The sequence below is a fragment of the Somniosus microcephalus genome, chromosome 5 (assembly GCF_052327205.1).
Source record: "Somniosus microcephalus isolate GS21.2 chromosome 5, FLI_Smic_1.0, whole genome shotgun sequence".
In the NCBI taxonomy this organism is placed as follows: Eukaryota; Metazoa; Chordata; class Chondrichthyes; order Squaliformes; family Somniosidae; genus Somniosus; species Somniosus microcephalus.
This window is the reverse complement of record NC_140991.1, coordinates 168561617-168575675: the sequence shown is the minus strand read 5'-3', so window position 1 is coordinate 168575675 and position 14059 is coordinate 168561617. Positions and strand designations below refer to the sequence as shown.

Here is a 14059-nt window from a genome sequence, read left to right as displayed (position 1 = left end):
TAGGTTCACTCCCCATCGCCTGCTGACCCTCCCAGTCAAGCTACCTTAGTACTGAGAACTGTTCTGTGGGTCTCCAATGATGGCTTCCTGTCGCTCAAAATCCTGCTCCTGCCATGGCGAGGTAGTGAATTTGTGCGGAAAGCCAACAAGCTACATACAAATGAGGCCCGGCTGTTAAAATCGGCTGAGCTTCGCACTGATGACACCGTTTGGGTCCTTGCCCTGCTTCAGATTCCACCCTCCGTATTAATCGAGCCCCTATGTTTTGTTTTGCTGTATACGTGTGTACCTGTTCAAATGAGAACCGAGGAAGATTTAGAGTTCCAAAGAAGGGTAATTTTAACCTAAAAAATGGGTGGGTTGGGGGTGTGTGGGAAGTTAATGTATTAAAAATCTGAATCCCGACCAGAACCTGCCTCCAACCTGCCCACTTCTGGTTTTAAGGGAGGCGTGGCGGGCAGCCAATCCGCTGCCAGGAGGTGGGTCGTCTATTTAAAGGTTATAATGAGGCTGAAAGCCTCTGCTTTAATCTTCACTTTGAATTTAACTTTAGCTAGTTGGGTTTTGCAGGCCTCGTGAAACCTGCCAGCTAAAGCAAGGTGAGTACTGCTGGATCCAGGAGGTAAGTGCCTTTACACTCCTGAATCCAGGGTCCATGCCGAACCACCCCAATGAGTCATCCGATTTCCTGCCTCACCCCCCAGGCCTCTGATTCCCCCACACCCCGCTGATGTTCCTCAGGGCAGCCCACCCCCACACTCCTCTGGTTCTCCGAGCTTTGCAGACACCAGCTCCTCTGGCCCTCCCCGTGCTGCTCCCAGCCCTCGATCCTCAGCTGTCCCTCCCCCACCCACAAACGGTGCTCGCCCGGCCAACGATCCCTTCAGACAGTTTCTTTGGACCCCCCCGGCCCTCCCATTCTCGTCTGGCTCCCACCCCAAACCCGGCTCCAATGCGACCCCTCCTCTTTCCAGCCTAGTGCCGCCGGCCTACCCGCCCGGAGCTAGCCAACCGCTGGCTGCTGGCTGCGGGCAGGAAACAGAGGCTTCCCATGCAAATCGGACCCTGCCGTTAAATTCGTCAGAGCCTGCGGGAAACCGTCCTCCCTGATTTCTCGACCACTTCGGAGCCCCACAACCCGCCTTCCCCATTAAAATTCAGCCCAAGGTGTCAGAAAATGCTCATATTAAACAATTACTGCAAATAGAGGGCCTAGATTTTCTACAGATCCCCTGTCAATTTCTTAGCAGATCCGGGGTAGTTGGGGTTGGAAAATTGCTTAGGGATGCACTCTGCCACGTCTTTGCTGTTTTCTGTACCCCTCTCCATTTTCCACATCCCAGGCCCAGCAGTGGACAGTACATCTGTCTGTATCGAACATATTACAATGAAATACAAATCTGGGGAATATACTCTACATCATATTTCCATGATTTGCATCTTTGACTGCTGGGCTCAAGGGGCACATCTAAGCGCTCAGAGCATGGCCTTGCACACAGGCGGAAGAGTAGTCACCAAAAGATCTTGGTGACTTTTACAGGCAGCACGGAGGCTCCACCCCCAATCTGACGGAAAATCAACCGAAGTCGAGGGTGCATTTTTGCAGCAGGCTGAAATCCTGCATGTCCCCCCAGAAGATGTACTCCCATTACTGATGGATGGATAGTCTAGGCTGAGATATTTAGAAAGGCTGAAAGATGCAGAATATTCGTGGTACTGTCAACTGTGCTTTTCCAATTCAATCTGCATGGAGTCCTCCTTGAGCAGAAATGACCATTATCTCCTCCCCCAGATGATCTGGGAAAGCCTACCAAACAGTTCCCTGGGGAAGCTGTTAAAGTTTGATGAAAAATACAAAATGTAGTTTCTGCAATCCAAATGCGTGTGTATTTCTCCTCATTCTCCGCACCCACCAACTGCAGTGCAGCAGATAGGCGTGTGATCTGAAACCAGATCTCTGCCAGTACTGCTCTGAGCCAACTGCTAAGAACAGCACCAGAATGGAACAGGTTCTATTTCCGGTCCCTTCAGGTTGTTAGATGTTTTCCCATCGGTGCTTTCTCAGTGACATGGCTGAGTTTGGACCTTGGCATAGTGAGGGATCATGGGTGCAAAATGATTACGTTTACTGCACAATAGAAACGTAGAAGATAGGAGCAGGAGTAGGCCATCCGGCCCTTCGAGCCTGCTCCGCCATTCAATGAGATCATGGCTGATCATCCAAATTCAGTACCCTGTCCCTGCCTTCTCCCCATATCCCTTGATCCCTTTAGCCTTAAGAAATATATCCAACTCTTTTTTGAATATATTTAATGAACTGGCCTCCACCGCCCTCTGTGGCAGAGAATGCCACAGGTTCACCACTCTCTGGGTGAAGAAATTCCTCCTCATTTCAGTCCTAAATGGCTTACCCCTTATCCTTAGACTATGACCCCTGGTTCTGGACTCCCCGGCCATTATAAACATCCTTCCTGCATCTAGTCTGTCCAGGCCTGACAGAATTTTATAGGTTTCGATGAGATCCCCTCTCAATCTTCTAAACTCCAGTGAGTATAAGCCCAATCGACACAATCTCTCCTCATACGTCATTCCTGCCATCCCAGGTATCAGCCTGGTGAATCTTCGCTGCACTCCTTCCATGGCAAGAACGTCCTTCCTCAGGTAAGGCGACCAAAACTGCACACAATACTCAAGGTGTGGTCTCACCAAGGCCCTGTACAACTGTAGCAAGACATCCTCGTTCCTGTACTCGAACCCTCTTGCTACGAAGGCCAACATATCATTTGCCTTCTTAACCGCCTGCTGCACCTGCATGCTTACCTTCAGCGACTGGTGCACAAGAACACCCAGGTCTCTTTGCACTTCCCCTTCTCCCAATCTATTACCATTGAAATAATAATCTGCCTTCCTGTTTTTGCCACCAAAGTGGATAACCTCACATTTATCCACATTATAGTGCATTTGCCATGTTTCTGCCCAATCCCCCAATCTGTCCAAATCGTACTGGAGTTTCACGACATCCTCCTCACCGCTTACCCTCCCACCCAGCTTTGTGTCGTCTGCAAATTTGGAGATATTACATCCAATTCCCTCGTCCAGATCATTAATATATATTGTGAACAGCTGGGGTCCTAGGACCCCTTGTGCCATCTTGTGACAATCCAAATGTTGAAATTTTTGTACAAATGTAGGAAGTGTTATGTCTTTTAGAAAACTGATGTGTGTTTACATTTTTATAAAGGTCTATGACATGATGCTGAAGGATGAGCAATTCTACCCCTCTTTCAGGCAAAACCCACTTTATGTGCGGATGTTGGCTGAGTTAGACATGTTGAAAGATCCAAGTATCAGAGGGTCAGATGACGGAGATTTGGGTATGTGAATAATGTATTCATAAATATAATTTATTCTATAGCAACCGTTACTACATTGCCTTGGAGCCAAGTACAGAATTATCTACTGAAACCTTCTAACATCATGGCCCAGAAATTCGGGTCAAGGATTTCCCGTGGGTGTAAGCCCCCGACCTGCACTTGCCTTGCGCGCCGGCCATTGTGCTGTGGGCCCCCGTAGAATTCCGATCCTGGGCCTGCTCCAACTGCCGGCGCGCAGTGCTTGTGTATCCCAGGGGCGCAGTTAGTTCCATGCGTCCCCTGGGATCACGTGGGCCATGGGGAGCCAATCGGAGCAGGGAATGCTTCATTCATAAGTTTGACAGGAAGGGCTGTCAAACTTATAAATACTACAAACCCCAAAACATCACTAAATCTTCAAATAATTTTTTTTTTTTAAATCACATTTTTTAAATAAACTATAAATTACATTAAATAACTATTTTAAACAATTTAAATTTTTGAAAAAAATAATTTTATTTTCTAATGGGGCTAAAAAATAAACTTACCTTTCTTTAAAGTATTTACAAATAATAAACCTGTGGAAAAAATGTTTTAATTTTAATTAATTCACCACTTTACCTTTTAAAAAGCAGGCCTTGCGACTGCTTTTTATATGTGTAACTTCTGGAGACTTACCCTCCCGGGAAAACTGCAATAAAAAACATAAGTTCGATGCGCAGCCGCTCCTGCGCACGCATTCGAACTCTGAACCCCTTCTTTCAGGGGAATGGAAGTGCCGGTTTCCTGCGCATGCGCAGTACATGCATGAAACCGGCACTTCCATTGGGCTTACGGGTGAGCACCCCTTGCGTACTCACCCGTGGAGAACCGAATTTCTGGGCCATTATATGGTGTACTTCAGATTCTGAATGTGTAAATCTGAATGGAAACTCAAGGCTCCAGGTAACTTGATCACTATAACTTGCAGCAAGGCGCCAGCAGAGGCAGCTAACAGACATGTGCCTCAAATACTTCACCCTGGTAGTTTAAGAGCATATGACAAAAATAATTCTGCTTTTCTGCAATAAAAACAGGAAATGCTGCAAATACTCAGCAGGTCAGGCAGCATCTGTGGAGAGAAAAACAGAGTTAACATTTCAGGTCGTTGACTTTTTGTCAGTACTGGAAGAAGTTAGAGATGCAACAGGTTTTAAGCAAGTACAGAGGCAGGCAAAGGAGGGGGAGGAAAAAAACATAAGGGAAGGTCTGTAATAGGGTGGAAGGCAGGAGTGATTAAACGACAAAAGAGATGATGGTGCGAGCAAAAGGGAATGGTAATAGGACCAAGTAAAGAAACAAGATGGGTCTAGAGGATACCAAGAGCACTGATTATTTGCACAAGGTCTTCTGTGTCCCCCTGCGCATGCACACCGTATGGGGACGGAGCCTAAACACCGTCCCGCCCCCAAAAGAATGCGCATGCACACCCAACGTTGCGTCTGCGCATGCGTACCGGAGGGCCCTTGTCCTCCTATGTTTGGCAGGCACAGGCCTAAGCACTAGGCCACGGCCGCGGAATGTAGGAACAGGAGTAGGCCATTGAGCCCCTTGAGCCTGTTCCGCCATTCAGTGAGATCATGGCTGATCTGCGACCTAACTCCATATACCTGCCTTTGGCCCATATCCCTTAATACATAGAAACAGAAAAATAGGAGCAGGAGTGGGCCATTCGGCCCTTCGAGCCTGCTCCACCATTCAGTATGATCATGGCTGATCCTCTATCTCAATACCATATTCCCGCTCTCTCCCCATACCCCTTGATGCCTTTTGTGTCTAGAAATCTATCTATCTCCTTCTTAAATATATTCAGTGACTTGGCCTCCACAGCCTTCTGTGGTAGAGAATGCCACAGGTTCATCACCTTCTGAGTGAAGAAATTTCTCCTCATCTCAGTCCTAAATGTCCTACCCCATATCCTGAGACTGTGGCCCCTCGTTGTAGACCCCTCAGCCAGGGTAAACATCCTCCTTGCATCCAGTCTGTCTAGCCCTGTCAGAATTTTATACATTTCAATGAGATGCCCCCTCATTCTTCTAAACTCTAGTGAATACAGGCCTAGTTGACCCAATCTCGCCTCATACGACAGTCCTGCCATCCCAGGAATTAGTCTGGTGAACCTTCGCTGCATTCCCTCTATGGCAAGTATATCCTTTCTTCGGTAAGGAGACCAAAACTGCAGTACTCCAGGTGTGGTCCCACCAAGGCCCTGTATAACTGTAGTAAGACATCCTTGCTCCTGTACTCAAATCCTCTTGCAATGAAGGCCAACATGCCATTTGCCTTCCGAACCGCTTGCTGCACCTGCATGTTTGCTTTCAGTGACTGGTGTACAAGGACACCCAGGTCCCTTTGTACATTAACATTTCCCAATCTATCACCATTTAAATAATACTCTGCCTTTCTGTTTTTCCTACCAAAGTGGATAACTTCACATTTATCCACGTTATACTGCATCTGCCATGTATTTGCCCACTCACTCAACTTGTCTAAATCACCTTGAAGCCTTTTTGCATCCTCCGCACAACTCTCAATCCCACCTAGTTTCATTTCATCAGCAAACTTGGAAATATTACATTTGGTTCCCTCATCCAAATCATTGATATATATTGTGAATAGCTGGGACCCAAGCACTGATCCCTGCGGTACCCCACTAGTCACTGCCTGCCACTCTGAAAAAGACCCATTTATTCCTACTCTCTGTTTCCTGTCTGTTAACCAATTTTCAATCCATGCCAGTATATTACCCCCAATCCCATGTGCTTTAATTTTGCACACTAACCTCTTATGTGGGACTTTATCAAAGGCCTCCTGAAAATCCAAATACACCACATCCACTGGTTCTCCCTTATCTATTCTACCAGTTATATTCTCAAAAAACTCCAGTAGGTTTGTCAAACACGATTTCCCTTTCATAAATCCATGTTGACTTTGTCTAATTCCGTTGCTATTTTCTAAATGTCCAGTTATCATATCCTTTATAATAGACTCCAGCATTTTCTCTGCTACTGATGTTAGGCTAACCGGTCTGTGGTTCCCTGTTTTCGCTCCCTCCTTTTTTAAATAATAGGGTTACATTTGCCACCCTCCAATCTGCAGGATTGGTTAACAAAATCTATCAGTCACAGATTTAAAATTAACACTGTGTGTAGAAGTGTTTCCTAATTTCACTCCTGAAAGGTCTGGCTCTAATTTTTAGACTATGCCCCTAGTCCTAGACTCCCCAACCAACGGAAATAGGGGAGCGGGGCGGGGGGGGTGCGGGGTGTAGGGGAGAAGGTCAGGAGCTCATTGGGGGTGCTGGTGTAGGTGAGAAGGTCAGGAGCTCAGTGGGGTGGGGGGAGGAGAAGGTCGGAAGCTCAGGGTGGAGAAGGTCAGGAACTCGGGCAGTTGTGGCAGGGAGGAGAAGGTCAGGAGCTCGGCGGGGGTGTAGAAGGTCAGGAACTCGGGCAGGCTGGGGGTGCTTAGAGCATGGCGCGAACAGTGGAAATGGGGGAAGAATGTGTAAGCTGCGTGACAAGGTTGGGTTAAATTACACATTGCAGACTGTTCTATAGCAAGCAGGATCAAATTACACATACCAGACAAACTGTTGGGTGTGTCTTGTCCTCTAAGGAGACCAATCAGAAATCTGGTCCAACTCTCCGGTGTTGCAAATAAACACAGCAGAGTCTGTAATAGGGTGGAAAGCAGGAGTAATTTAAATTACCGAGTTCACTAGCCTCCTATCCTCCCTTAATCTCTCCCTCCACGTAAACTCCCCAACCCTTACTCACGGCCACCTCCTTGACCTTGCCATATCTCGTGGCCTTGCTTCTCCCATCATGTCAATCGCAGATAAGGCCATCTCTGACCATTTCCTCATATTGCTCTCCACCCACATCCCCCTTCCACACCCCCACCCCCCCACCCAACCCTACTTCCTTCTGTGTCCGCCCCTGGAAAAAACTCTCTTACAACTGCACTTATGAAATCCCAACTGTCCAGCCTTTGGCCCTCCATTCACCATGACATTTCTGCAGCTACCGATCTGCTCAACCACACCCTCACCACCACCTTTGATGCCCTAGTCCCTATTAAAACAATTACTCTCTCTCACCCTGGCCGTTCCCCCAGTACGGACCTCATCTTCGCTCCCTTAAGTCCAAGGGACGCAGACTTGACTGGATATGGTGGACAACTGGTTTAGCCATTCACCGCCAAATCTGGCTGGACCACATAAAGCATTATCGGGTCCTGCTCTCGTCTGGCAAAATTGCTCACTATTCCAGAATCATTCTGGAATGCAAAGATAAACCGCGGCTCCTAGTCTACTGCTAACCTTCTTAAACCCCTCTCCCTTGTCTCCTCCACCCTCACCTCCGACAAAGAGTGTGAGGAGCTCATGGACTTCTTTGTCTCCAAGATTGAGACCATCTGTTCAGCTGCTTCTGCCACTTCCCTTCCTTCCCCATGCCCACTGGGCCAAACTTCCTCAAACTCCCCCCCTGCTCTAGCCCTGAGCTGGCATCTTTCTCCAATTTCTCTCCGATCTCCCCTCATGAGCTTTCCGCGCTCATTTTGTCCATGAGACTCACTTCCTCCTCCCGCGACCATATTCCCACCAAACTGCTGACCACCCAACTTCCTTTTCTGGCTCCCATGTTAGCTGACATTGTTAACGGTTCTCTCTCCTCAGTACTGTGTCCCTCTTCCTCAAATCTGCCGTCATCACCCCTCTCAAAAAAACAACCTTTGACTCCTCTGACCTTGCAAACTACCGCCCCATCTCCAACCTCCCTTTCCTCAAGTCCTTGAATGTGTTGTCGCCTCCCAAATCCGTGCCCATCTTTCCCGCAATTCCATGCTTGAATCCCTCCAATGAGGTTTCTGCCCTTGCCACAGTACCGAAACAGCTTTCATCAAAGTCACAAATGACATCCTTTGTGACTGACAAAGGTAAACTATCCCTCCTCATCTTTCTTGACTTGTCTGCAGCCTTTGACATGGTTGACCACTCCATCCTTCTCCAAAACCTCACCACCGTCATCCAGCTGGATGGGACTGCACTCGCCTGGTTCCATTCTTATGTATCTAATCGTAGCCAGAGAATCACCTGCAACGGCTTCTCTTCCTGCTCCCGCATCGTTAACTCTGTCCCCCAAGGATCTATCCTTGGCCCCCTCCTATTTCTCATCTACATGTTGCTCCCTGGCAACATCATCTGAAAACACAGCGTCCGTTTCCACATGTACGCTGATGACACCCAGCTCTAGCTCACTACCACTTTTCTCGACCCCTCCACGGTCTCTAAATTGTCAGACTGCTTGTCCGACATCCAGTTCTGGATGAGCAGAAATTTTCTCCAATTAAATATTGGGAAGACCAAAGCCATTGTTTTCTGTTTCCATCACAAACTCCGTTCCCTAGCCATCCCTCTCCCTAACATCTGTCTGAGGCTGAACCACACTGTTCGCAACCTTGGTGTCATATTTGACCCTGAAATGAGCTTCTGACCACATATCCGCAGCATAACAAAGACCGCCTATTTCCACCTCCGTAACATTGCCCATCTCCACCCTGGCCTCAGCACATCCGCTGCTGAAACCCTCATCCATGCCTTTGTTACCTCTAGACTTAACTATTCCAATGCACTCCTGGCTGGCCTCCCACATTCTACCCTACGTAAACTTGAGGTCATCCAAAACTCTGCTACCCGTGTCCTAATTCACACCAAGTCCCGTTCACCCATTACCCCTGTGCTCACTGACCTACATTGGTTCCCGGTTAAGCAGTGCCTCGATTTCAAAATCCTCATCCTTGTTTTCAAATCCCTCCATGGCCTCGTCACCTTTAGCCCCACAACCCCACCCCCCGAGATATCTGCGCTCCTCTAATTCTGCCCTCTCGAGCATCCCTGATTATAATTGATCAACCATTGGTGGCCGTGCCTTCTTTTGCCTAGACCCTAAGCTCTGGAGTTCCCTGCCTAAACCTTTCTGCCTCGCTACCTCTCTTTCCTCCTTTAAGACGCTCCTTAAAACCCAGCTCTTTGGCCAAGCTTTTGGTCACCTGCCCTAATTTCTCCTTATGTGGCTCGGTATCAAATTTTTTTCTCTTTTAATACTCCTGTGAAGCACCTTGGGATGTTTTACTATGCTAAAGGTGCTATATAAGTACAAGTAGTTGTTGTTGATGAAAGAGATGATGGTGCAAGCAAAAGGAAGTGGTAATGGGACAAGTAAATAAATGAGACGGTTCTAGAGGACACTAAGGGACTCGAGGTATTTGGGAATAGTGCAGGAAGGTGGAATTGAGGTAGATGATCGGCCGTGATCTTACTGAATGGCCGAACAGGCTCGAAGGGCTGAATGGCCTACTCCTGCTCCTATTTCTTATGTTCTTCTGTAGGATCTGTAAATGGGAAGCAGTGGTTGTGATCTGAAATTGTTGAACTCCGTGTTGAGTCCAGAAGTCTGACGGGCCTAATCAAAGGATGAGGTGGTGCTATTCGAGCTTCCATTGAGCCGTATGAAGCTCAACGGGAGCTCGATGAACACCTCGTCTTTCAATTAGGCACTTTACACACTTCCACTCTGATTTAATATCTCTTGCCTTCCACACTGTCACAGACCTTCCCTTTTCTTCTTTCCTCTCCTGCCCCCTTTCCTGGCTCTGTACTTGCTTAAAACCTGTTGCATCTCTTAACTTCTTCCAGTTCTGACAAAAGGTCAACAACCTGCAACATTAGCTCTGTTTCTCTCTCCAAAGATGCTGCCTGACCTGAGTATTTACAGCCTTTTCTGTTTTTATTTCAGATTTCCAGCATCTGCAATATTTTGCTACTGCTTTTCTGTATATGTTTTCCTTGGCATAACTCAGATAGAAGCATAGAATGAAACAACACAGAAGGGGGCCATTCGGCCCATCGTGCCTATGCTGGCTCTTTAGTAGAGCTATCCAATTGGTCCCACTCCCCTGCAATGTTCCCTCTAATTTTTTGGGGGATGCGCGCCCCCTTTAACAGGCTGTGCGGCCCATTCAAATTCCCGCACATGTGCGTTTTTTCCATTGTAAAGCCAGTAAGCAGCCTGTGTGGGACCTACAGACAGCCGCGCAGCTTAATGGGAACATTGCTCCCCTGCTCTTTCCCCATAGCCCTATAATTCCCCATAGCCCAATGATGGTGGAGCCCAGCACGTGAGTGCAAAATACAAGGCTGAAGGGTTTGCAATCATCTTCGGCCAGAAGTGCCGAGTGGATGATCCATATCAGCCTCCTCCTGAGGTCCCCACCAGCACAGCCAGTCTTCAGCCAATTCGATTCACTCCACGTGATATCAAGAAACGGCTGAGCACACTGGATACAGCAAAGGCTATGGGCCCTAACAACATCCCGGCTATCGTGCTGAAGACTTGTGCTCCAGAACTAGCCGCGCCTCTAGCCAAGCTGTTACAGTACAGCTACAACACTGGCATCTATCCGACAATGTGGAAAACTGCCCAGGTATGTCCTGTCCACAAAACGCAGGACAAATCCAATCTGGCCAATTACCGCCCCATCAGTCTACTCTCAATCATCAGCAAAGTGATGGATGGTGTCATCGACAGTGCTATCAAGCGGCACTTACTCACCTATAACCTGCTCACTGATGCCCAGTTTGGGTCCCGCCACGACCACTCTGCTCCCGACCTCATTACAGCCTTGGACCAAACATGGACAAAGGAGCTGAATTCCAGAGGTGAGGTGAGAGTGACTGCCCTTGACATCAAGGCAGCATTTGACCGAGTGTGGCATGAAGAAACCCTAGTAAAGCTGAAGTCAATGGGAATCGGAGGGAAAACTCTCCACTGGCTGGAGTCATACCTAGCACAAAGGAAGATGGTTGTGGTGATTGAAGGTCAATCATAGCCCCACGACATCGCTGCAGGAGTTCCTCAGGGCAGTGTCCTAGGCCCAACCATCTTCAGCTGCTTCATCAATGACCTTCCCTCCAACATAAGGTCAGAAATGGGGATGTTCGCTGCTGATTGCACACTGTTCAGTGCCATTCACAACTCCTCAGCTAATGAAGCAGTCCATACCCGCATGCAACAAGACCTGGATGACGTTCAGGCTTGGGCTGATAAGTGGCAGGTAATATTCGTGCCACACAAGTGCCAAGCAATGACTATCTCCAACAAATGAGAGTCTAACCACCGCCCCTTGACGTTCAATAGCATTACCATCGCCGAATCCCACACCATCAACATCCTGGGGGTCACCCTTGACCAGAAACTTAACTGGACCAGCCACATAAATACTGTGGCAACAAGAGCAGGTCAGAGGCTAGGTATTCTGCGGCGATTGTCTCGCCTCCTGACTCCCCAAAGCCTTTCCACCATCTACAAGGCACAAGTAAGGAATGTGATGGAATACTCTCCACTTGCCTGGATGAGTGCAGCTCCAACAACACTGAAGAAGCTCGACAACACCCAGGACAAAGCAGCCCACTTGATTGACACCCCATCTAGCACCTTAAACATTCACTCTCTCCACCACCGGCGTACCGTGGCTGCAGTGTGTACCATCTACAAGATACACCGCAGCAACTCGCCATGGCTTCTTCAGCAGCACCTCCCAAGCCCACGACCTCTTCCACCTAGAAGGACAAGGGCAGCAGACGCATGGGAACATCACCACCTCCAAGTTACCCTCAAAGTCACACACCATCCTGACTTAGAAGTATATCACCGATCCTTCATCGTCGCTGGGTCAAAATCCTGGAACTTCCTCCCTAACAGCACTGTGGGAGTAGCTTCACCTCACGGACTGCAGCAGTTCAAGAAGGCGGCTCACCACCACCTTCTCGAGGGTAATTAGGGATGGGCAATAAATGCTGGCCTTGCCAGCGACACCCACATCCCATAAACGAATAAAAAATGTTTTCCCTTCAAGTATTTATCCGATTTCCTTTTGAAAGGTACCATTGAATCTGCTTCCACCACCCTTTCAGGCAGTGCATTCCAGATTACAACAAATCACTGTATAAAAAGAAAAAAAATATTTCCCCATGTCTGGTTCTTTTGCCAATCATAAATCTGTGTTCTCTGGTTTCCGACCCTTCTGGCACTGGGAACACTTTCTCCTTATCTACCATCGCTGGAAACAGTTTCCCCTTATTTACCCTATCAAAGCTGTTCATGTTTTTGAACACCTCTATCAAATCTCCTCTTAACCTTCTTTGCTCTGAGGAGAACAACCCCAGCTTCTCCAGTCTCTCCACATAACTGAAGTCCCTCATCCCTGGTATCACTCCAGTAAATCTCTTCTGTGCCTTCTCTAAGGCCTTGACATCCTTCCTAAAGTCTGGTGTCCAGAATTGAACACACTACTCCAGCTGAGGGCTAACTAGTGTTTCATAATGGTTTAGCATAACTTCCTTGCTTTTGTACTCTATGCCTCTATTAATAAAGCCAAGGATCCCATATGCTTTTTTAACAGCCTTGTGCACCTTCCAAGATTAGTGTACATATACCCACAGATGTCTCTGTTCCTTCACCTCCTTTAAAATTGTTTCATTTCGTTTATATTGTTTTTCCTCATTCTGCCTTCCAAAATGTATCACTTCACACTTCTCTGCATTAAATTTCATCTGCCATGTGTCTGCCTATTTCACCAGTCTGTCTATGTCCTCCTGAAGTCTGTTACTATCTTCCTCATTATTTACTACATAACTTTAAAATTATAGAAGATAGGATAGGAGCAGGCCATTCGGCCCCTCGAGCCTGCTCCGCCATTCAATGCGATCATGGCTGATCATCCAAATTCAGTACCCGTCCCTGCTTTCTCCCCATACCCATTGATCCCTTTAGCCTTGAGAAATATATCCAACTCCTTCTTGAATATATTTAATGAATTGGCCTCTACTGCCTTCTGTGGTAGAGAATTCCACAGGTTCACCACTCTCTGGGTGAAGAAATTCCTCCTCATTTCTGTCCTAAATGGCCTACCCCTTATCCTTAGACTGTGACCCCTGGTTCTGGACTTCCTGACCATCGGGAACATTCTTCCTGCATCTAGTCTGTCCAGTCCTGTCGGAATTTTATACGTTTCAATGAGATCCCCTCTCAATCTTCTAAACTCCAGCGAGTATAAGCCCAATCGACCCAATCTCTCCTCATACGTCATTCCTGCCATCCCAGGTATCAGCCTGGTGAATCTTCGCTGAACTCCTTCCATGGCAAGAACATCCTTCCTCAGATAAGGCGACCAAAACTGCACACGATACTCAAGATGTGGTCTCACCAAGGCCCTGTACAACTGCAGCAAGACATCCTTGTTCCTGTACTCAAACCCTCTCGCTACGAAGGCCAACATACCATTTGCCTTCTTAACCGCCTGCTGCACCTGCATGCTTACCTTCAGCGACTGGTGCACGAGGACACCCAGGTCTCGTTGCACTTCCCCGTCTCCCAATCTATTGCCATTCAGATAATAATCTGCCTTCCTGTTTTTGACACCAAAGTGGATAACCTCAGATTTATCCCCGTTATATTGCATCTGTCATGCTTCTGCCCAATTACCAACCTGTCCAAATCATCCTGGAGTTTCTCGGCATCCTCCTCACAGCACACACGCCCACCCAGCTTTGTGTCGTCTGCAAATTTGGAGATTTTACATCTAGTTCCCTTGTCCAGATCATTAAT

The 14059-nt window shown here is 47.7% G+C and overlaps 1 protein-coding gene across 15 annotated transcripts in view; it reads left to right on the top strand.

Moving 5' to 3' along the window:
- snx13 (sorting nexin 13) overlaps positions 1 to 14059 on the top strand; it is a 310603-nt gene that overhangs the window by 253405 nt on the left and 43139 nt on the right. For all 15 annotated transcript variants that reach the window (XM_085988419.1, XM_085988416.1, XM_085988415.1 and 12 more), the window contains one exon: positions 3242 to 3374. In XM_085988419.1, coding sequence (XP_085844545.1) covers positions 3242 to 3374 — 133 coding nt within the window. The remainder of the gene's footprint in view (positions 1 to 3241; positions 3375 to 14059) is intronic.